We start from the raw sequence: 21,337 nt of genomic DNA on the forward strand, positions 1-21,337 counted from the left end.
CCTGAACGTTGGAGCCTCCTGAACGTTGGAACCTCCTGAACGTTTTCTCCTGAACGTTGGAGCCTCCTGAACGTTGGAACCTCCTGAACGTTGGAACCTCCTGAACGTTTTCTCCTGAACGTTGGAACCTCCTGAACGTTTTCTCCTGAACGTTGGAACCTCCTGAACGTTGGAACCTCCTGAACGTTTTCTCCTGAACGTTGGAACCTCCTGAACGTTTTCTCCTGAATGTTGGAACCTCCTGAACGTTGGAACGTTGGAGCCTCCTGAACGTTTTCTCCTGAACGTTGGAGCCTCCTGAACGTTGGAACGTTGGAGCCTCCTGAACGTTGGAACCTCCTGAACGTTGGAACCTCCTGAACGTTGGAACCTCCTGAACGTTGGAACCTCCTGAACGTTGGAAGCTCCTGAACGTTGGAACCTCCTGAACATTGGAGCCTCCTGAACGTTGGAACCTCCTGAACGTTTTCTCCTGAACGTTGGAACCTCCTGAACGTTGGAGCCTCCTGAACGTTGGAACCTCCTGAACGTTTTCTCCTGAACGTTGGAACCTCCTGAACGTTGGAACCTCCTGAACGTTTTCTCCTGAACGTTGGAACCTCCTGAACGTTGGAACCTCCTGAACGTTGGAACCTCCTGAACGTTGGAACCTCCTGAACGTTTTCTCCTGAACGTTGGAGCCTCCTGAACGTTGGAACCTGCTGAATGTTGGAACCTCCTGAACGTTTTCTCCTGAACGTTGGAACCTCCTGAACGTTGGAACCTCCTGAACGTTGGAACCTCCTGAACGTTGGAACCTCCTGAACGTTTTCTCCTGAACGTTGGAACCTCCTGAACGTTGGAACCTCCTGAACGTTGGAACCTCCTGAACGTTTTCTCCTGAACGTTGGAGCCTCCTGAACGTTGGAACCTCCTGAACGTTGGAACCTCCTGAACGTTGGAACCTCCTGAACGTTTTCTCCTGAACGTTGGAACCTCCTGAACGTTGGAACCTCCTGAACGTTGGAACCTCCTGAACGTTGGAGCCTCCTGAACGTTGGAGCCTCCTGAACGTTGGAAAGTTGGAGCCTCCTGAACGTTTTCTCCTGAACGTTGGAGCCTCCTGAACGTTGGAGCCTCCTGAACGTTGGAACGTTGGAGCCTCCTGAACGTTTTCTCCTGAACGTTGGAGCCTCCTGAACGTTGGATCCTCCTGAACGTTGGAACCTCCTGAACGTTGGAGCCACCTGAACGTTGGAGCCTCCTGAACGTTGGAGCCTCCTGAACGTTGGAACCTCCTGAACGTTGGAACCTCCTGAACGTTGGAACCTCCTGAACGTTTTCTCCTGAACGTTGGAGCCTCCTGAACGTTTTCTCCTGAACGTTGGAGCCTCCTGAACGTTTTCTCCTGAACGTTGGAACCTCCTGAACGTTGGAGCCTCCTGAACGTTGGAACCTCCTGAACGTTGGAACCTCCTGAACGTTTTCTCCTGAACGTTGGAGCCTCCTGAACGTTTTCTCCTGAACGTTGGAGCCTCCTGAACGTTTTCTCCTGAACGTTGGAACCTCCTGAACGTTGGAACCTCCTGAACGTTGGAACCTCCTGAACGTTGGAACCTCCTGAACGTTTTCTCCTGAACGTTGGAGCCTCCTGAACGTTGGAGCCTCCTGAACGTTGGAACCTCCTGAATGTTGGAACCTCCTGAACGTTGGAACCTCCTGAACGTTTTCTCCTGAACGTTGGAGCCTCCTGAACGTTGGAACCTCCTGAACGTTTTCTCCTGAACGTTGGAGCCTCCTGAACGTTGGAACCTCCTGAACGTTTTCTCCTGAACGCTGGAGCCTCCTGAACGTTGGAACCTCCTGAACGTTGGAGCCTCCTGAACGTTGGAGCCTCCTGAACGTTGGAGCCTCCTGAACGTTGGAACCTCCTGAATGTTGGAACCTCCTGAACGTTGGAACCTCCTGAACGTTTTCTCCTGAACGTTGGAGCCTCCTGAACGTTGGAACCTCCTGAACGTTTTCTCCTGAACGTTGGAGCCTCCTGAACGTTGGAACCTCCTGAACGTTGGAGCCTCCTGAACGTTGGAACCTCCTGAACGTTGGAACCTCCTGAACGTTGGAACCTCCTGAACGTTGGAACCTCCTGAACGTTGGAACCTCCTGAACGTTGGAACCTCCTGAACGTTGGAACCTCCTGAACGTTGGAGCCTCCTGAACGTTGGAACCTCCTGAACGTTGGAGCCTCCTGAACGTTGGAACGTTGGAACCTCCTGAACGTTGGAACATTGGAACCTCCTGAACGTTGGAACGTTGGAACCTCCTGAACGTTGGAACCTCCTGAACGTTGGAGCCTCCTGAACGTTGGAACGTTGGAACCTCCTGAACGTTGGAGCCTCCTGAACGTTGGAACCTCCTGAACGTTGGAACCTCCTGAACGTTGGAACCTCCTGAACGTTGGAACCTCCTGAACGTTGGAACCTCCTGAACGTTTTCTCCTGAACGTTGGAACCTCCTGAACGTTGGAACCTCCTGAACGTTTTCTCCTGAACGTTGGAGCCTCCTGAACGTTGGAACCTCCTGAACGTTGGAACCTCCTGAACGTTGGAGCCTCCTGAACGTTGGAACCTCCTGAACGTTGGAGCCTCCTGAACGTTTTCTCCTGAACGTTGGAGCCTCCTGAACGTTGGAACCTGCTGAATGTTGGAACCTCCTGAACGTTGGAACCTCCTGAACGTTGGAACCTCCTGAACGTTTTCTCCTGAATGTTGGAGCCTGAACGTTGGAGCCTCCTGAACGTTGGAACCTCCTGAACGTTGGAACCTCCTGAACGTTGGAGCCTCCTGAACGTTGGAACCTCCTGAACGTTGGAGCCTCCTGAATGTTGGAGCCTCCTGAACGTTTTCTCCTGAACGTTGGAGCCTCCTGAATGTTGGAACCTCCTGAACGTTGGAACCTCCTGAACGTTGGAGCCTCCTGAACGTTGGAACCTCCTGAACGTTTTCTCCTGAACGTTGGAGCCTCCTGAACGTTGGAACCTCCTGAACGTTTTCTCCTGAACGTTGGAGCCTCCTGAATGTTGGAACCTCCTGAACGTTTTCTCCTGAACGTTGGAACCTCCTGAACGTTGGAACCTCCTGAACGTTTTCTCCTGAACGTTGGAACCTCCTGAACGTTGGAACCTCCTGAACGTTGGAACCTCCTGAACGTTGGAACCTCCTGAACGTTTTCTCCTGAACGTTGGAGCCTCCTGAACGTTGGAACCTCCTGTACGTTGGAGCCTCCTGAACGTTTTCTCCTGAACGTTGGAACCTCCTGAACGTTGGAACCTCCTGAACGTTGGAGCCTCCTGAACGTTTTCTCCTGAACGTTGGAACCTCCTGAATGTTGGAGCCTGAACGTTGGAACGTTGGAACCTCCTGAACGTTGGAACCTCCTGAACGTTGGAACCTCCTGAACGTTGGAGCCTCCTGAACGTTGGAACCTCCTGAACGTTTTCTCCTGAACGTTGGAGCCTCCTGAACGTTGGAACCTCCTGAACGTTTTCTCCTGAACGTTGGAGCCTCCTGAACGTTTTCTCCTGAACGTTGGAACCTCCTGAACGTTGGAACCTCCTGAACGTTTTCTCCTGAACGTTGGAACCTCCTGAACGTTGGAACCTCCTGAACGTTGGAACCTCCTGAACGTTGGAACCTCCTGAACGTTTTCTCCTGAACGTTGGAGCCTCCTGAACGTTGGAACCTCATGAACGTTGGAGCCTCCTGAACGTTTTCTCCTGAACGTTGGAACCTCCTGAACGTTTTCTCCTGAACGTTGGAACCTCCTGAACGTTGGAACCTCCTGAACGTTGGAACCTCCTGAACGTTGGAGCCTCCTGAATGTTGGAACCTCCTGAACGTTGGAACCTCCTGAACGTTGGAACCTCCTGAACGTTGGAACCTCCTGAACGTTGGAACCTCCTGAACGTTGGAACCTCCTGAACGTTGGAACCTCCTGAACGTTGGAACCTCCTGAACGTTGGAACCTCCTGAACGTTGGAACCTCCTGAACGTTGGAACCTCCTGAACGTTGGAGCCTCCTGAACGTTGGAACCTCCTGAACGTTGGAACCTCCTGAACGTTGGAACCTCCTGAACGTTTTCTCCTGAACGTTGGAGCCTCCTGAACGTTTTCTCCTGAACGTTGGAGCCTCCTGAACGTTGGAACCTCCTGAACGTTGGAGCCTCCTGAACGTTGGAACCTCCTGAACGTTGGAACCTCCTGAACGTTGGAACCTCCTGAACGTTGGAGCCTCCTGAACGTTGGAACCTCCTGAACGTTGGAGCCTCCTGAACGTTTTCTCCTGAACGTTGGAACCTCCTGAACGTTGGAACCTCCTGAACGTTGGAACCTCCTGAACGTTGGAACCTCCTGAACGTTGGAACCTCCTGAACGTTTTCTCCTGAATGTTGGAGCCTGAACGTTGGAGCCTCCTGAACGTTGGAACGTTGGAACCTCCTGAACGTTGGAACCTCCTGAACGTTGGAGCCTCCTGAACGTTGGAGCCTCCTGAACGTTGGAGCCTCCTGAACGTTTTCTCCTGAACGTTGGAGCCTCCTGAACGTTGGAACGTTGGAGCCTCCTGAACGTTGGAGCCTCCTGAACGTTGGAGCCTCCTGAATGTTGGAACCTCCTGAACGTTGGAGCCTCCTGAACGTTGGAGCCTCCTGAACGTTGGAACCTCCTGTACGTTGGAACCTCCTGAACGTTGGAACCTCCTGAACGTTGGAACCTCCTGAACGTTGGAACCTCCTGAACGTTGGAACCTCCTGAACGTTGGAGCCTGAACGTTGGAACCTCCTGAACGTTGGAACCTCCTGAACGTTGGAACCTCCTGAACGTTGGAGCCTCCTGAACGTTTTCTCCTGAACGTTGGAACCTCCTGAACGTTGGAACCTCCTGAACGTTGGAACCTCCTGAACGTTGGAACCTCCTGAACGTTTTCTCCTGAACGTTGGAACCTCCTGAACGTTGGAACCTCCTGAACGTTGGAACCTCCTGAACGTTGGAACCTCCTGAACGTTGGAGCCTCCTGAACGTTGGAACCTCCTGAACGTTGGAGCCTCCTGAACGTTTTCTCCTGAACGTTGGAACCTCCTGAACGTTGGAACCTCCTGAACGTTGGAACCTCCTGAACGTTGGAACCTCCTGAACGTTTTCTCCTGAATGTTGGAGCCTGAACGTTGGAGCCTCCTGAACGTTGGAGCCTCCTGAACGTTGGAGCCTCCTGAACGTTGGAGCCCCCTGAACGTTGGAACCTCCTGAACGTTGGAACCTCCTGAACGTTGGAACCTCCTGAACGTTGGAACCTCCTGAATGTTGGAACCTCCTGAACGTTGGAACCTCCTGAACGTTGGAGCCTGAACGTTGGAACCTCCTGAACGTTGGAACCTCCTGAACGTTGGAACCTCCTGAACGTTGGAGCCTCCTGAACGTTTTCTCCTGAACGTTGGAACCTCCTGAACGTTGGAACCTCCTGAACGTTGGAACCTCCTGAACGTTGGAACCTCCTGAACGTTTTCTCCTGAATGTTGGAGCCTGAACGTTGGAGCCTCCTGAACGTTGGAGCCTCCTGAACGTTGGAGCCTCCTGAACGTTGGAACCTCCTGAACGTTGGAGCCTGAACGTTGGAACCTCCTGAACGTTGGAACCTCCTGAACGTTGGAACCTCCTGAACGTTGGAGCCTCCTGAACGTTTTCTCCTGAACGTTGGAACCTCCTGAACGTTGGAACCTCCTGAACGTTGGAACCTCCTGAACGTTGGAACCTCCTGAACGTTTTCTCCTGAACGTTGGAACCTCCTGAACGTTGGAACCTCCTGAACGTTGGAACCTCCTGAACGTTGGAGCCTCCTGAACGTTGGAACCTCCTGAACGTTGGAGCCTCCTGAACGTTGGAACGTTGGAACCTCCTGAACGTTGGAACCTCCTGAACGTTGGAGCCTCCTGAACGTTGGAACGTTGGAACCTCCTGAACGTTGGAGCCTCCTGAACGTTTTCTCCTGAACGTTGGAGCCTCCTGAACGTTTTCTCCTGAACGTTGGAGCCTCCTGAACGTTGGAACCTCCTGAACGTTGGAACCTCCTGAACGTTGGAACCTCCTGAACGTTGGAACCTCCTGAACGTTGGAACCTCCTGAACGTTGGAACCTCCTGAACGTTGGAGCCTCCTGAACGTTTTCTCCTGAACGTTGGAACCTCCTGAACGTTGGAACCTCCTGAACGTTGGAACCTCCTGAACGTTTTCTCCTGAACGTTGGAGCCTCCTGAACGTTGGAACCTCCTGAACGTTGGAGCCTCCTGAATGTTGGAGCCTCCTGAACGTTTTCTCCTGAACGTTGGAGCCTCCTGAATGTTGGAACCTCCTGAACGTTGGAACCTCCTGAACGTTGGAGCCTCCTGAACGTTTTCTCCTGAACGTTGGAGCCTCCTGAACGTTGGAACCTCCTGAACGTTTTCTCCTGAACGTTGGAGCCTCCTGAACGTTGGAACCTCCTGAACGTTTTCTCCTGAACGTTGGAGCCTCCTGAATGTTGGAACCTCCTGAACGTTTTCTCCTGAACGTTGGAACCTCCTGAACGTTGGAACCTCCTGAACGTTTTCTCCTGAACGTTGGAACCTCCTGAACGTTGGAACCTCCTGAACGTTGGAACCTCCTGAACGTTGGAACCTCCTGAACGTTTTCTCCTGAACGTTGGAGCCTCCTGAACGTTGGAACCTCCTGAACGTTGGAGCCTCCTGAACGTTTTCTCCTGAACGTTGGAACCTCCTGAACATTTTCTCCTGAACGTTGGAACCTCCTGAACGTTGGAACCTCCTGAACGTTTTCTCCTGAACGTTGGAACCTCCTGAATGTTGGAGCCTGAACGTTGGAACGTTGGAACCTCCTGAACGTTGGAACCTCCTGAACGTTGGAACCTCCTGAACGTTGGAGCCTCCTGAACGTTGGAACCTCCTGAACGTTTTCTCCTGAACGTTGGAGCCTCCTGAACGTTGGAACCTCCTGAACGTTTTCTCCTGAACGTTGGAGCCTCCTGAATGTTGGAACCTCCTGAACGTTTTCTCCTGAACGTTGGAACCTCCTGAACGTTGGAACCTCCTGAACGTTTTCTCCTGAACGTTGGAACCTCCTGAACGTTGGAACCTCCTGAACGTTGGAACCTCCTGAACGTTGGAACCTCCTGAACGTTTTCTCCTGAACGTTGGAGCCTCCTGAACGTTGGAACCTCCTGAACGTTGGAACCTCCTGAACGTTTTCTCCTGAACGTTGGAGCCTCCTGAATGTTGGAACCTCCTGAACGTTTTCTCCTGAACGTTGGAACCTCCTGAACGTTGGAACCTCCTGAACGTTGGAACCTCCTGAACGTTGGAACCTCCTGAACGTTGGAACCTCCTGAACGTTTTCTCCTGAACGTTGGAGCCTCCTGAACGTTGGAACCTCCTGAACGTTGGAGCCTCCTGAACGTTTTCTCCTGAACGTTGGAACCTCCTGAACGTTGGAGCCTCCTGAACGTTTTCTCCTGAACGTTGGAGCCTCCTGAACGTTGGAACCTCCTGAACGTTGGAACCTCCTGAACGTTTTCTCCTGAACGTTGGAGCCTCCTGAATGTTGGAACCTCCTGAACGTTTTCTCCTGAACGTTGGAACCTCCTGAACGTTGGAACCTCCTGAACGTTGGAACCTCCTGAACGTTGGAACCTCCTGAACGTTGGAACCTCCTGAACGTTTTCTCCTGAACGTTGGAGCCTCCTGAACGTTGGAACCTCCTGAACGTTGGAGCCTCCTGAACGTTTTCTCCTGAACGTTGGAACCTCCTGAACGTTGGAACCTCCTGAACGTTTTCTCCTGAACGTTGGAGCCTCCTGAACGTTGGAACCTCCTGAACGTTGGAGCCTCCTGAACGTTTTCTCCTGAACGTTGGAACCTCCTGAACGTTGGAGCCTCCTGAACGTTTTCTCCTGAACGTTGGAACCTCCTGAATGTTGGAGCCTGAACGTTGGAACGTTGGAACCTCCTGAACGTTGGAACCTCCTGAACGTTTTCTCCTGAACGTTGGAGCCTCCTGAATGTTGGAACCTCCTGAACGTTTTCTCCTGAACGTTGGAACCTCCTGAACGTTGGAACCTCCTGAACGTTTTCTCCTGAACGTTGGAACCTCCTGAACGTTGGAACCTCCTGAACGTTGGAACCTCCTGAACGTTTTCTCCTGAACGTTGGAGCCTCCTGAACGTTGGAACCTCCTGAACGTTTTCTCCTGAACGTTGGAGCCTCCTGAATGTTGGAACCTCCTGAACGTTTTCTCCTGAACGTTGGAACCTCCTGAACGTTGGAACCTCCTGAACGTTTTCTCCTGAACGTTGGAACCTCCTGAACGTTGGAACCTCCTGAACGTTGGAACCTCCTGAACGTTTTCTCCTGAACGTTGGAGCCTCCTGAATGTTGGAACCTCCTGAACGTTTTCTCCTGAACGTTGGAACCTCCTGAACGTTGGAACCTCCTGAACGTTTTCTCCTGAACGTTGGAACCTCCTGAACGTTGGAACCTCCTGAACGTTGGAACCTCCTGAACGTTGGAACCTCCTGAACGTTTTCTCCTGAACGTTGGAGCGTCCTGAACGTTGGAACCTCCTGAACGTTGGAGCCTCCTGAACGTTTTCTCCTGAACGTTGGAACCTCCTGAATGTTGGAGCCTGAACGTTGGAACGTTGGAACCTCCTGAACGTTGGAACCTCCTGAACGTTTTCTCCTGAACGTTGGAACCTCCTGAACGTTGGAACCTCCTGAACGTTGGAACCTCCTGAACGTTGGAACCTCCTGAACGTTGGAGCCTCCTGAACGTTGGAGCCTTCTGAACGTTGGAACCTCCTCCTCCAGGCGTCAGAGTCAGCTGTGTTCGTTTCAGTGTCAGTTATTTTTAAAACAGAACCGGAAACAGAACCGGAAACCAAGTTTCACTTCCTCCTTCTCGTCGCGGCTGAACCTCGACTCCTCCCCGACGTTTCTGAGTGACATAAGACCCGGAGAAGTCACGTAACAAACTGGGAGTTTCTCATGAACCGAGCAGGTTTACCACCTTACGTCACCATGGCAACGGAAGCCTTGCATCACCGCGGCAACCACAGCTCCGGTTTTCCGACATTTCCCAAACACAAACACGGAAGTGTCGTTTCAGCTGGAAATGTCCGGACGCTGCAACGTCGTGTTCAAATGAAGCAACGATATATTTGTAATGTTGAAGAAACACTTTAATCTTTGAATCGTTGTAGCACCCAACAAAAAACCCTTAAACTTTCTGTTCTCACCTCCATCTCCACCTTCAAACTACATCTTTTATTAAGTACAACCGACTCCTGCACTTGCCTTTAGTCCGCCCTGTAGCACCCTATAATGTAATAATTTCCTATAATGTAATAATTACCTATAATGTAATAATTTCCTATAATGTAATAATTTCCTATAATGTAATAATTTCACCCTATAATGTAATCATTTCCTATAATGTAATCATTTCCTAAAAAAGTAATAACGCCTGAAAATGTAATAAAATTTACACTCAACTCAATCAAAAATGTAATAAAACTCAATAATGTAATAACTTCACCAATAATGTAATAAAATATCCTGACTGATATTGTAATAACATTTTTACTGATAATGTAAAACCTTATTACGTTATTGGGAATTTATTACATTTTCAGGTGGGTCTTTTTTTTTCCATAACTGATAATGTAATACGTGACAAATAATGTAATATATTTGTTCATTTTCAGTCCAGAGTTCTACTTTTTGTGTTTTAAGAATCTAATAATGTTTTATACGCTGGATTTGAAACTCCAGAATGATTATTGGGTTAAATTACAGACTTTGAGTTCCATGTAATAAATTCCCAATAATCTAATAAGGTATTATATTTTCGGTAAAAATGTTATTACAATATCCGTCAGAATATTTTATTACATTATTGTTGAAGTTATTACATTATTGGGTTTTATTAAATTTTCTATTGAGTTAAGTGGAAATTTTATTACATTTTCAGGCGTTATTACATTTTCAGGAAATTATTACATTATAGGAAATGTTATGACATTATAGGGTGAAATTATTACATTATAGGGTGAAATTATTACATTATAGGGTGAAATTATTACATTATAGGGTGCTACAATCCTGTTTTCAGCTCGTTTCAGACTTCCTACTTTCTCTCAGACAAAGCAGGACAGACATCAGTAACGGTTTTAGAAAAGCAGCTGAATAAGTTTGTCCTTTTTAACCGAGTCATATTGAAAGCAGAAGTGGCGCAGACTTTAGCAGACTTTCTTCTTAGTGTTTAAGACATGTCACGTGTCAAATGCCTCTTTCCCGGTTATTTATCATTTAAATGCTACTGAGTGAACATTTGCAGAGCTTTAACACATGCTCATATTCAGGTGAATAGACTCTAATCAAGGATCTATTTACCCGCTAAAGGGAACTAAATGGAAAGAATATTCAGCGTTAAAGGTCACAGATCTGTGAGAAAGAACTTCCTGCTCCATCAACTCACACATTTTAACAGAAACAATAAACTTTATAGATACAGCTAAACTCTGATCTTCTGACTTCTTCATAAACTCAGAACGGCGTAAAAACGCTAAGATTCTGAGGCTGAAAATCTGCTAATTTGTGAAAGAAAACCCTGAAATTCTGACCTTATAAACTCCCAAATGTGTCTGAACAGAAAAGACTAAAAGAAGAAGCCTGGTAGTCGTTGGGCCACGCCCACCTCACCTCAGTTACTATTAGCCATTAGCCTAGATTAGCTCACCATATCCAGCTATGCTAATCAACGTCAGTTCTCTTCCAGTTTCATCAAACCGGTCCGTCCCCCCGTCCCTCTTAGGCCTGTGTTTAAAAAAATCGATTCTCATATTAATTCTTAAAAATGAATGGGGAAAAAATAAAAGCGATTTCTTTCGTCCTCTGTTTCCTCCCTGTATCTGTTTGGTAATTCTGACCCACGATGTTTCTGAAAGCAGCTATAGATATATATATATATATATATATATATATATATATATATATATATATATATATATATATATATATATATATATATATATATATATTATATTATATTATATTTATATATACAGTTCTATCAGCATTCTGGGAGCTGATTGGTCCTTACAGCATCATTAGCTGCAATACTTGCTGTTGAATCTCAATATAATACTAGTATTAATATGTTGCAGAACTACAGTCATATCATTCATGCAACAGCTGAAAAAACAGTTTTATTAACACTAACCCAAATCAATATCGGATCGAATCGGATCGAATCGTGATAATCGATTCTGAATCTTAAGAATCGGAATGGAATCGATTCTTGATATTTGAATCTTTGAATCGATCCCCAGCCCTGTCCCCCCGTCCTCGTGAGGACTGTCGCGGTCAGGTGACCTGGGTGCAGTCTGAATGACGGCTGGCCACTAGCCACTAGCCACTAGCCACTAGCCACTAGCCCGGTTTAGCCCCGTATTGGCGAGCCAGCCAGGAGGTTCTGGTTCTTGTTCTGGATCTGGTTCTGGATCTGAAACCAGAACCGACAGCAGAGCCGATATCTGATCACGTTCTGTCTGTGTGGCGTTAAAGATAAAATAATTAAAAATAATGACGAGATAAACTGACAAAGTAGAAGTGAAAGTTTCAACGGAAACATGATAACTTTATACAACGATGTTTGCTGTCGTCGTTGGACTTTAAACCAGCAGCTGAACTGAATTATTTTATTTATTCTTTATTTCATTCATTTATAAAATGAAACAGCAAACTATTTAATATAAACACAAACGTTCCTAAATTGTGAATGAAAGGGAGCAGAAATAAAAATAATCTTATTTAATCTGCCCCTTTTTCCCAAGAAATCATTTTACAAAGAACGTAAATTAAAAAACAACAACAAAGTAAACTAAAAACTATACTAAAATAAAATATCTGCCGGCGACACAGACGGTCGTTTCCCCCCCAGGTATCTGGAGCTTCTAGCTCCAACATTTACACCTGCAGCAACAACGAGCCCCGCCAGCAGGAACTCATGAATTATTCCTGAATTATTCCTGAATTCCCGTATTCTCGTCTCTGGAGACGGTTTAGCCCGCGGCGCAATGCTAGCAGGTCGTTTGCATGTCGCTGATAGCATCTGCTAATCTGAAGAGAGGCTTTATGGGAATGCTGGGCGTGTGTGTGTCCGTGCGTGCGTGCGTGCGTGCGTATGTGTCCTAATTTCAGAGACAGAATGACCAACAACAGGGAACTTTATTGGCGTTAGCGTGAAGGGTTAGCGTCTGGTCTATTCTTCCTTCCAGTTTTGCTTCATTGAAGTCTGTAAATATTCATTTTGACCACTTTACTATAATACTACAATTATATAATGGAGAACAATAGACAGCAATGGTATAACAATATACTTGAATAACGATATAAGAGTAGATATGCTGGTTCATATATTTACCTCCAATTATAGACATAAATATTACTTTAAATCTATATATCCACATATCTACATATAACTATAAATCAATATATATTAATAGAGATATAGATACACAAATACTGTACGTATAATATAATCAATATATCCATATACATACCTACATATAACATTTCTATATCCATAATATCCATCTATATATCTACGTATATGAATAAATGTCGTTAGAAGGCAGACCTGGGTCTGGAGGAGACAAAAGTTTTCCACATCAGGGAGGACGAGTGAGGGTTAGGGTTAAGAGTCTGGCTTGATTTCAGAGGTGGAAGAGTGAGGTTGTAAAGGTTTTTGATGTGGGGGTCAAAGGTCAGGTGGGGGTCAAAGGTCAGTTCAATTCAGTTTTATTTATATAGTGTCTAATACAACAAAAGTTGTCTCTAGACGTTTTCCAGAACCAGAACATAAACATGGGGGTGCAGGCAGGTGGAAGCAGCAGCAGGATGACGCAGGCCAGAATGCAGCTCCTGAAGCTTCGGCCTGCACTTTTTTTTTTTTTTTTTAATCCCAATTTTTTCCCCCATTTTATCACCCAGTGCTCCTCCCTAAGTCAGTCCTGGGCATTGCTCCATCTACCAACCCCGGAAGGCCCTGCACTGAGCTCAGGTCTCCTCCTTACTTGAGGAGTGAGCAGCTTCTTTTCACCAGACAGGGTGGGGTTTCTTTGGCCGGACGTGGCGATGTGGAAGGATCATGTTATTCCCTTATTGTAACCAGAATATCCATATCGAATCGTATCGTATTGGGAGGTCAGTGATGACACCCAGCTCTAGTCCCCCGATCCCCCGGTCCTGGAAGTGAAACCGTCATTAATGTTTGAACGTTTCCTCCCAACCAGAACAGGAACAGCTGATGCTGATGATTCTGTCTCTGAACCAACTTGGAACTTATCGAAAACTGAACTTCTGTTGGTCTGGGCTGGTTGTTGTTGCCGTGGGAACCGGCGGTGGTGGTGGTGGTTGGGGGGGGGTCTGAAACTATCTGGTGATCAGGTCTGCAGGTCAAGGTCAATTTCAATGTCAATTTTATTTATATAGCACATTTAAAAACAACCGAGGTCGACCAAAGTCCTGTACAGTTTGAGCTGCGTGCTGGCCTGCGGTCCCCACGTCTGGTCATCCCGCTGCTGCTTCCACATGACTGTTGTGTGCTGCTGACGTCCCCGACTCGGCAGGAGGGTCCCCCCTTATGATCCAGGTCCTGGTCCAGGTTTCTCCTTATGATCCTGGTCCTGGTCCAGGTTTCTCCTTATGATCCAGGTCCTGGTCCAGGTTTCTCCTTATGATCCAGGTCCTGGTCCAGGTTTCTCCTTATGATCCTGGTCCTGGTCCAGGTTTCTCCTTATGATCCAGGTCCTGGTCCAGGTTTCTTCCTCCTAAAGGGGAGTTTTTCTTGCCACTGTTTGGTTTAAGGTTTTTCTCCCACTATGGGAGTTTTTACCTGCCATTGTTTATGTAATAATTGCTCGGGGTTTATGTTTATGTTCATGTTTTGGATCTCTGGAAAGCGTCTAGAGACAACTTTTGTTGTATTAGACGCTATATAAATAAAGTTGAATTGAATTGAATTGAAAGTTTACACTAAAATGAAACAATACTAAAAGAAAATACAGTACAAAGTGCAGAAACAATGAAATCACTAACGTACTAGGGTGATCAATGAAATAGTAATAACAATAGACAACAAACAAACAGACACACAAAGTGCACAATCACTTCTCCCAGTAACCATGACGACAACTTCACCCACAACGGTTGTGAGGGAGGAACTGGTCGGCGGTTGCAGTTAGCGCTGAAGCTGCAGGACGTTTCCCGGCAGCTGGACTGCAGCGTTGATGTCGCCCTGTTCCACCCGGCAGAATAATCCCCCGGCAGCAGCGCCGTCCATCTGTGCAGGGACAAGCAGAGACATGCAGGGACATGCAGGGACAAGCAGGGACATGCAGGGACATGCAGGGACAAGCAGGGACATGCAGGGACATGCAGGGACAAGCAGGGACATGCAGGGACATGCAGGGACAAGCAGGGACATGCAGGGACATGCAGGGACAAGCAGGGACATGCAGGGACATGCAGGGACAAGCAGGGACAAGCAGGGACATGCAGGGACATGCAGGGACATGCAGGGACAAGCAGAGACATGCAGGGACATGCAGGGACAAGCAGGGACAAGCAGGGACATGCAGGGACATGCAGGGACATGCAGGGACATGCAGGGACAAGCAGGGACATGCAGGGACATGCAGGGACAAGCAGGGACATGCAGGGACATGCAGGGACATGCAGGGACAAGCAGGGACATGCAGGGACATGCAGGGACATGCAGGGACATGCAGGGACAAGCAGGGACATGCAGGGACATGCAGGGACATGCAGGGACATGCAGGGACATGCAGGGACATGCAGGGACATGCAGGGACAAGCAGGGACATGCAGGGACATGCAGGGACAAGCAGGGACATGCAGGGACATGCAGGGACATGCAGGGACATGCAGGGACAAGCAGGGACAAGCAGGGACATGCAGGGACATGCAGGGACATGCAGGGACATGCTGGGACAAGCAGGGACATGCAGGGACATGCAGGGACATGCAGGGACATGCAGGGACATGCAGGGACATGCAGGGACATCGGCCTCCTCCTGTCCCCTCATCCCTGTTTACCAGTAGACCGGGGACTCAGGCCACGTTTACACGTAGCCGGGTATTTACAAAAACGGATATTTCCCCCTCTACGTTTTCAAAAATATCCTCGTTTACACAAACCCACATGAAAACGCTGTTAAGGTGCTATGAGCAGCCAAACCTACAGGGGGCAGTACGGAGCGCGTCGCCGCGTACCCTACGCCGTAGGCTCTGCGTTGATGTAACGCGGAACCATAAATCAGCTTTGACTGCAGTTACTTCCAAGACTGAACGAGAGTGTTTGGTTTGGAGTGACAGAGAAGTGGAGTTAGACCCGTCCACACGTAGCCGGGTATCTGCTAAACCCAAGATATTCAGATATTAACGCGGCAGCTCTGTGGCGGGACACGGGGGGACTCGGGCTCGTTAACTGCGGCTTACAGAGAAGGAGACGCGCCTGCCGAGGAAGCTGCGCCGCGGAGGCGCAGCTTCCTCGGGAGCCGCAGATGATCTACAGGTTAGAATTCCTATGAATGTGGTGGAAAACGCAGATCTTCGGTTACGTGTGGAAGGTTTTTTTAAAAAACGATGTAATGTGGATACAAATTATTTTATAAACGGAGGGGGGGAAATATTCGGTTTTAAAAATACCCGGCTACGTGTGGACGGGGTCTTACTTTTTAAGTGTGACTTTATAATATAAAATACAAGAAAATATTGACGGTGGCCAAACAAATTGTAAACACAGGTCGCACAAATGATGCTGGTGACGTTTCTGTGACGTTCTGAGCCTAAATCTCAGTTTTCCTCCGTTTTCCTCCATTTACAAGCAAACATGAAAACGCCTCAGTTTTTGCTCCGTGTAAACGGAGTCTCAGGAGGACGCAGGGATGGGAGGACGTGTCCCCGGATGGTACAGGACGTCACTCTAGAGTTAAATCCTCTGGTAATGGTGAAGTTGGTGTCAGATAAATAAACCTCTGTTTCACTACGCCGTCATTTATGGATCCAAACTAAAGAAGAAGTACTGCCAATACCGACTACTCCCCCCCCCCCCCACCGGTCCTGGACCCCCCCTGCTGATCATCAGCATTGATGATGGTGGATGTAAAGCTTCTCTCAGCCGGGGGTCCTTGCTATATCTATACTATGTGAAACCATTTACTGGTTTATGCTTTACTATACTATGACCCCCGTGACCCCGGTGACCCGGTGAGGCTGATATCTTACATCTGTGTTTGTGTTTTGTCGTCAGACGGAAAACATGGGCTGCATCGGCTCCAAGAAGGAGCAGGAACCCGGCGGCAAAGGAGCCGAGGACCCGCAGGGCCGGAACCAGACGGCCCACTACGTGAAGGACCCCACCTCGGGGCCCCGGGCTGTAAGTACCCCATCGCCGTGGCACCCAGCCGTCGCCCCGTCACCGTAGCACCCAGCCGTCGCCCCGTCACCGTGGCACCCAGCCGTTGCCCAGTCACTGTGCCGTCGCCGTGGCAACCAGCCCGTTGCACGGCGGCCGGACCCCGACGCTCCGCCGGCACTTCCTGTGTTGTGACTGTCAGTTGGAGAAAGAGGAAGCGGCAGACGTGAGGAGACGACACGTCTGAGCGGCGTTAGTTTCACCTCCGTATCTGTGAACCGCTCCACCGTTTAGACGCTGGCCCGGAGATACAGATGCAGATAGAAACGCCCAGAAACAACCGGGCCGTGGGTTCTGCAGAAACAACCGGGCCGTGGGTTCTGCAGAAACAACCGGGCCGTGGGTTCTGCAGAAACAACCGGGCCGTGGGTTCTGCAGAAACAACCGGGCCGTGGGTTCTGCAGAAACAACCGGGCCGTGGGTTCTGCAGAAACAACCGGGCCGTGGGTTCTGCAGAAACAACCGGGCCGTGGGTTCTGAAGAAACAACCGGGCCGTGGGTTCTCCAGATACAACCGGGCCGTGGGTTCTGCAGGAACAACCGGGCCGTGGGTTCTGCAGAAACAACCGGGCCGTGGGTTCTGAAGAAACAACCGGGCCGTGGGTTCTGCAGAAACAACTGGGCCGTGGGTTCTGCAGAAACAACCGGGCCGTGGGTTCTGAAGAAACAACCGGGCCGTGGGTTCTGCAGGAACAACCGGGCCGTGGGTTCTGCAGAAACAACCGGGCCGTCGGTTCTCCAGACTCAGCTGGGTTGGTTGGACATCAATGATCTGATCAGCAGAACCAGCAGAACCAGGACCAGCAGAACCAGCAGCAACAGCACGACAGGTTTATTTCTGGGACGTTTTCCTGAAATAAACCAATAGAAACATCTGGTGAAGGAACAGAAACCAGAACAACTGCTGACCCAGAAACAGGAACCAGAACCAGCATAATCATCAACCAGTCCCAGAGGCTGCTGGTTCTGATGGTTCTGCTGGTTCTGCTGGCTCCTGAACTGGTTAGGGTTATTATTTCCATATGAAATCAACATTTATTTTATTCATTTATTTTATAATCCTTGGTGGGATTGCAAGAGAGTATGCTGGATAGATTAACCTGGATAATGATTCAATTTTGGTTAACAATGTTCTACCAAACAATGTTAAGCCCCTATTTAAGCCAGTTATTTCATTTTTTTTTTAACATTTATCGTATTTTGAATATTCTCTTTTTGGGGGGACCTGGAGCGAGGGCCGTGGCCATGAGTGCGAGGGCCAGGAGGGCGAGGGCCCGTTCATCGCTGCTTGCAGCTTTAATTATTATTATTATTATTCTCGCCGGAAATGAATTGCCTTTTTGGAGGCCTTAAAATGCTCGAAAACTCACCAAATTTTGCACACGCTTCCAGAGTCGCGAGAAATTACGTATTTTATGGGCGACAGGCATGAGTCCACAAGAATGGGCTCTATAGCGCCACCTATTTTATGTTTTTTGAAGAGCCCCACGATATGGTTTGACCTGCAGCAATGACCTTTATGTGTGTATTATATTAGACAAAGAGCTACAAAAAAAGTCTCTTGGACCCATGCTCTAAGTTACACAGGAGGTCCGGCATTTTGAACAGAAAATGTCATTTTTCATGAATTCTGCTCATTTCCAGGCCTCGTACTTTAACGAACTCCTCCTAGAGATTTTATTGGATTGGCTCACAACTTGGCTCACAACAGCCTGAACCCATCTATGGTGGAATATTCAGGATCGGTTGTAGCGCCACCTGTTGGCACCAGGAATTGTCATGTCTTCTAGTATGCATCTGTGCTCCAAGCAAGATGAGCGGATGTCAAATCAATAAATTTTATATTTCATGGTTTGCATTAATGAGCGTGGCAAGATGTCTCAACAGCGCCCCCTAGAAAACTTTTCTCTGCCATAACTTTTGGATGGTTTGACATAGAGAGTCGTGGGTGGTGTCATTTCTGATATGCTTATGGGGGACGGTGGCCGTGAGTGCGAGGGCCCGTTCATCGCTGCTTGCAGCTTTAATTCCTGAACTGGTTCCTGAACTGGTTCCTGAACTGGTTCCTGAACTGGTTCCTGAACTGGTTCCTGAACTGGTTCCTGGTGGTTTTAGGTCCCGTTGGTCCAGAATGTTTCCCCAGCTGTCAATCATCTTCACACCTTCTTTTCTTCTTCTTTCTCTCGACAGGCCAAGACGTCGTCCAACGCAAACTCGTCTGAAGGTTTGTTGATGTGCCTCGCTTAAAACTCTTTAAAACTCCATTAAAACTCCTTAAAACTCCTTAAAACTCTTTAAAACTAATTTAAACTCTTTTAAACTCTTTAAATCTCCTTTAAAACTCTTTAAAATGGTTTAAAACTTTTTGAAAACTCATTTAAAACTCATTTAAAACTCTTTAAAACTATTTAAACTCTTTTAAACTCTAAATCTCCTTTAAAACTCTTTAAAACTGTTTAAAACTCTTTGAAAACTCATTTAAAACTCCTTTAAAACTCCTTAAAACTCTTTAAAACTAATTTAAACTCTGCAAACTAATTTAAAACTCCTTTAAAACTCTTTAAAACTCATTTAAAACTCATTTAAAACTCATTTAAAACTCCTTTTAAACTCTTTAAAACTCTTTAAACTCTTTAAAACTCTTTTAAACTCTTTAAAACCCTGAAGCGTTAGGCCAGGGACCAGCGAGGCGTTAATGAGTTTCATGAGTTTCATGAGTTTCATGAGTTTCATGAGTTTCATGAGTGTGAAGAGTCTGAGAGAAAACCGTGTTTAGCTGCAACAGGAAGTGAGAGTGAGACCCTTCGCACCCACAACCCCCCCCTAACCCCGCTACTAACCCCCCCATCAACCCCCCCCTAACCCCGCTACTAACCCCCCCATCAACCCCCCCCCCCAACCCCGCTACTAACCCCCCCCCATCAGCCGCGTAGCCGTAGACGCATCATAAACATGCCGTCCACTCAGAAGCAACCACAACCCGCCCACTAGCCCCCCATAAACCCCCCCCCCCCCACTAGCCCCCCCTACTAAAACCACATGAAACCGTGACGCAGGACCAGATCTGCTATTTTTACCAGCAGGAAGTCCCAGCAACAGCAGAGCTCAACGTGTCCACTCCAGCGTAGCTGCTACGCTGCTACGGCTATGCGTAGCTGCTACGGCTATGCGTGGCTGCGTGGCCGCGTAGCCGCGTAGTTGTTCCAGTTATCAAGAGTTATTAATCATTTTATTCAACAATTATTAATAATTAATAAAGTAGACTATTTATCAAATTGAATCATCAAAATGATCTTAATCCTCGGGGCACCACCTGGATTTCCAGGAAAAATGATAACTTTAACAGCAGGAATCGGTCTCAGAGATTAGGGATTATTCTGCAGAGTAATAAATCTTACTATTATCACTACAGAATAACGGTTGAAGGCGTTACAGTTCGGCTCTAACTCTGTCAAACAGCCATTGTGACGAGATATGTGCAAATAACACAAACAACGTCTCATTAAAATCAACCAGCATTTATTCACATCCAGGTGTTGAGCAGATGGAAACGGCACCATTGAATAAATCCTGATGACAAACTAGTTAAAACATAAAACACTAATTATTTTAAAAAAAAACAACAAGAATAAAATTGAAACTGCATGAATGGAAAAAGAAATCAAAACAATAAACACGTGATACAAAACTCACGATCATCTGTGTCTCTTTAAAACTCTTTAAAACTCTTTGAAACTCTTGAAACTCTTTTAAAACTCTTTAAACTCTTTAAAACTCTTTTAAACTCCTTTAAAACTCTTTTAAAACTCCTGTAAAACTCTTTAAACTCTTTTAATTCTTTACTCATACTGATTCAAAAGACGTTGCTTAACTAATAATTTGAATGTTCTTGTGAGTTTTGGCGTCTGACAAACACTAACCTCTTTGAGAAACAGACGGAAGTAAAGTCCCAGTTTGTGGACGAGAAGGAGTGTTTTGGAGCTTATAAAAGTCCTTTAAAACTCTTTAAAACTCTTTAAACTCCTGTAAAACTATTTTAAACTCTTTTAATTCTTTACTTATACTGATTCAAAGACGTCAGGCATTATTGATCAGGCATTATTGATAGACACTAACCCTAACATGTCAGGTTTATTCACTAACCCTAACCCTAACATGTCAGGTTTATTCACTAACCCTAACATGTCAGGTTTATTCACTAACCCTAACATGTCAGGTTTATTCACTAACCCTAACATGTCAGGTTTATTCACTAACCCTAACATGTCAGGTTTATTCACTAACCCTAACATGTCAGGTTTATTCACTAACGCTAACATGTCAGGTTTATTCACTAACCCTAACATGTCAGGTTTATTCACTAACCCTAACATGTCAGGTTTATTCGCTAACGCTAACCCTAACTGTTCCAGGCGAGAACACGGTGATCGCGCTCTACGACTACGAGGCAATCCACGAGGGCGACCTGGGGTTCAAGAAGGGCGACCGGCTCCGGGTCCTGGAGGAGTGAGTAACCATTCCACTGAAGAAGAAGAGCTTTCAGGAAGTGTTTCTGTGACGTTAGCGTGACGTTAGCGTGTCGTTGTCTCAGGTCGGGCGAGTGGTGGAAGGCTATGCTAATTAGCTCCGGCCAGGACGGATTCATCCCCAGCAACTACGTGGCTAAAGACACGCTGGAGGCCGAGGAGTGAGTAGCTACACACTGTTACGCTAGCTCTGCTGCTAGTTCTGCTGCTAGTTCTGCTGCTAGCTCTGC

The 21,337-nt window shown here is 47.5% G+C and overlaps 2 protein-coding genes across 3 annotated transcripts in view; one reads left to right on the plus strand and one right to left on the minus strand.

The window, feature by feature from the left end:
• The window catches only part of LOC133457541 (protein NLRC3-like), a 549,537-nt gene that overhangs the window by 416,416 nt on the left and 111,784 nt on the right, over nucleotides 1-21,337 (minus strand). The window lies entirely within an intron of this gene.
• The window catches only part of hck (HCK proto-oncogene, Src family tyrosine kinase), a 40,732-nt gene that overhangs the window by 1,924 nt on the left and 17,471 nt on the right, over nucleotides 1-21,337 (plus strand). Inside the window, exons 2-5 of one of the 2 annotated variants that reach the window (XM_061736885.1) lie at nucleotides 16,417-16,542; nucleotides 18,772-18,805; nucleotides 20,994-21,087; nucleotides 21,173-21,268. In XM_061736885.1, coding sequence (XP_061592869.1) covers nucleotides 16,426-16,542; nucleotides 18,772-18,805; nucleotides 20,994-21,087; nucleotides 21,173-21,268 — 341 coding nt within the window. In that variant the 5' untranslated portion in view covers nucleotides 16,417-16,425. The remainder of the gene's footprint in view (nucleotides 1-16,416; nucleotides 16,543-18,771; nucleotides 18,806-20,993; nucleotides 21,088-21,172; nucleotides 21,269-21,337) is intronic. The other variant, XM_061736886.1, reaches the window with a different exon arrangement.

The sequence above is a fragment of the Cololabis saira genome, chromosome 12 (genome assembly GCF_033807715.1).
Source record: "Cololabis saira isolate AMF1-May2022 chromosome 12, fColSai1.1, whole genome shotgun sequence".
NCBI classification, from domain to species: domain Eukaryota; kingdom Metazoa; phylum Chordata; class Actinopteri; order Beloniformes; family Belonidae; genus Cololabis; species Cololabis saira.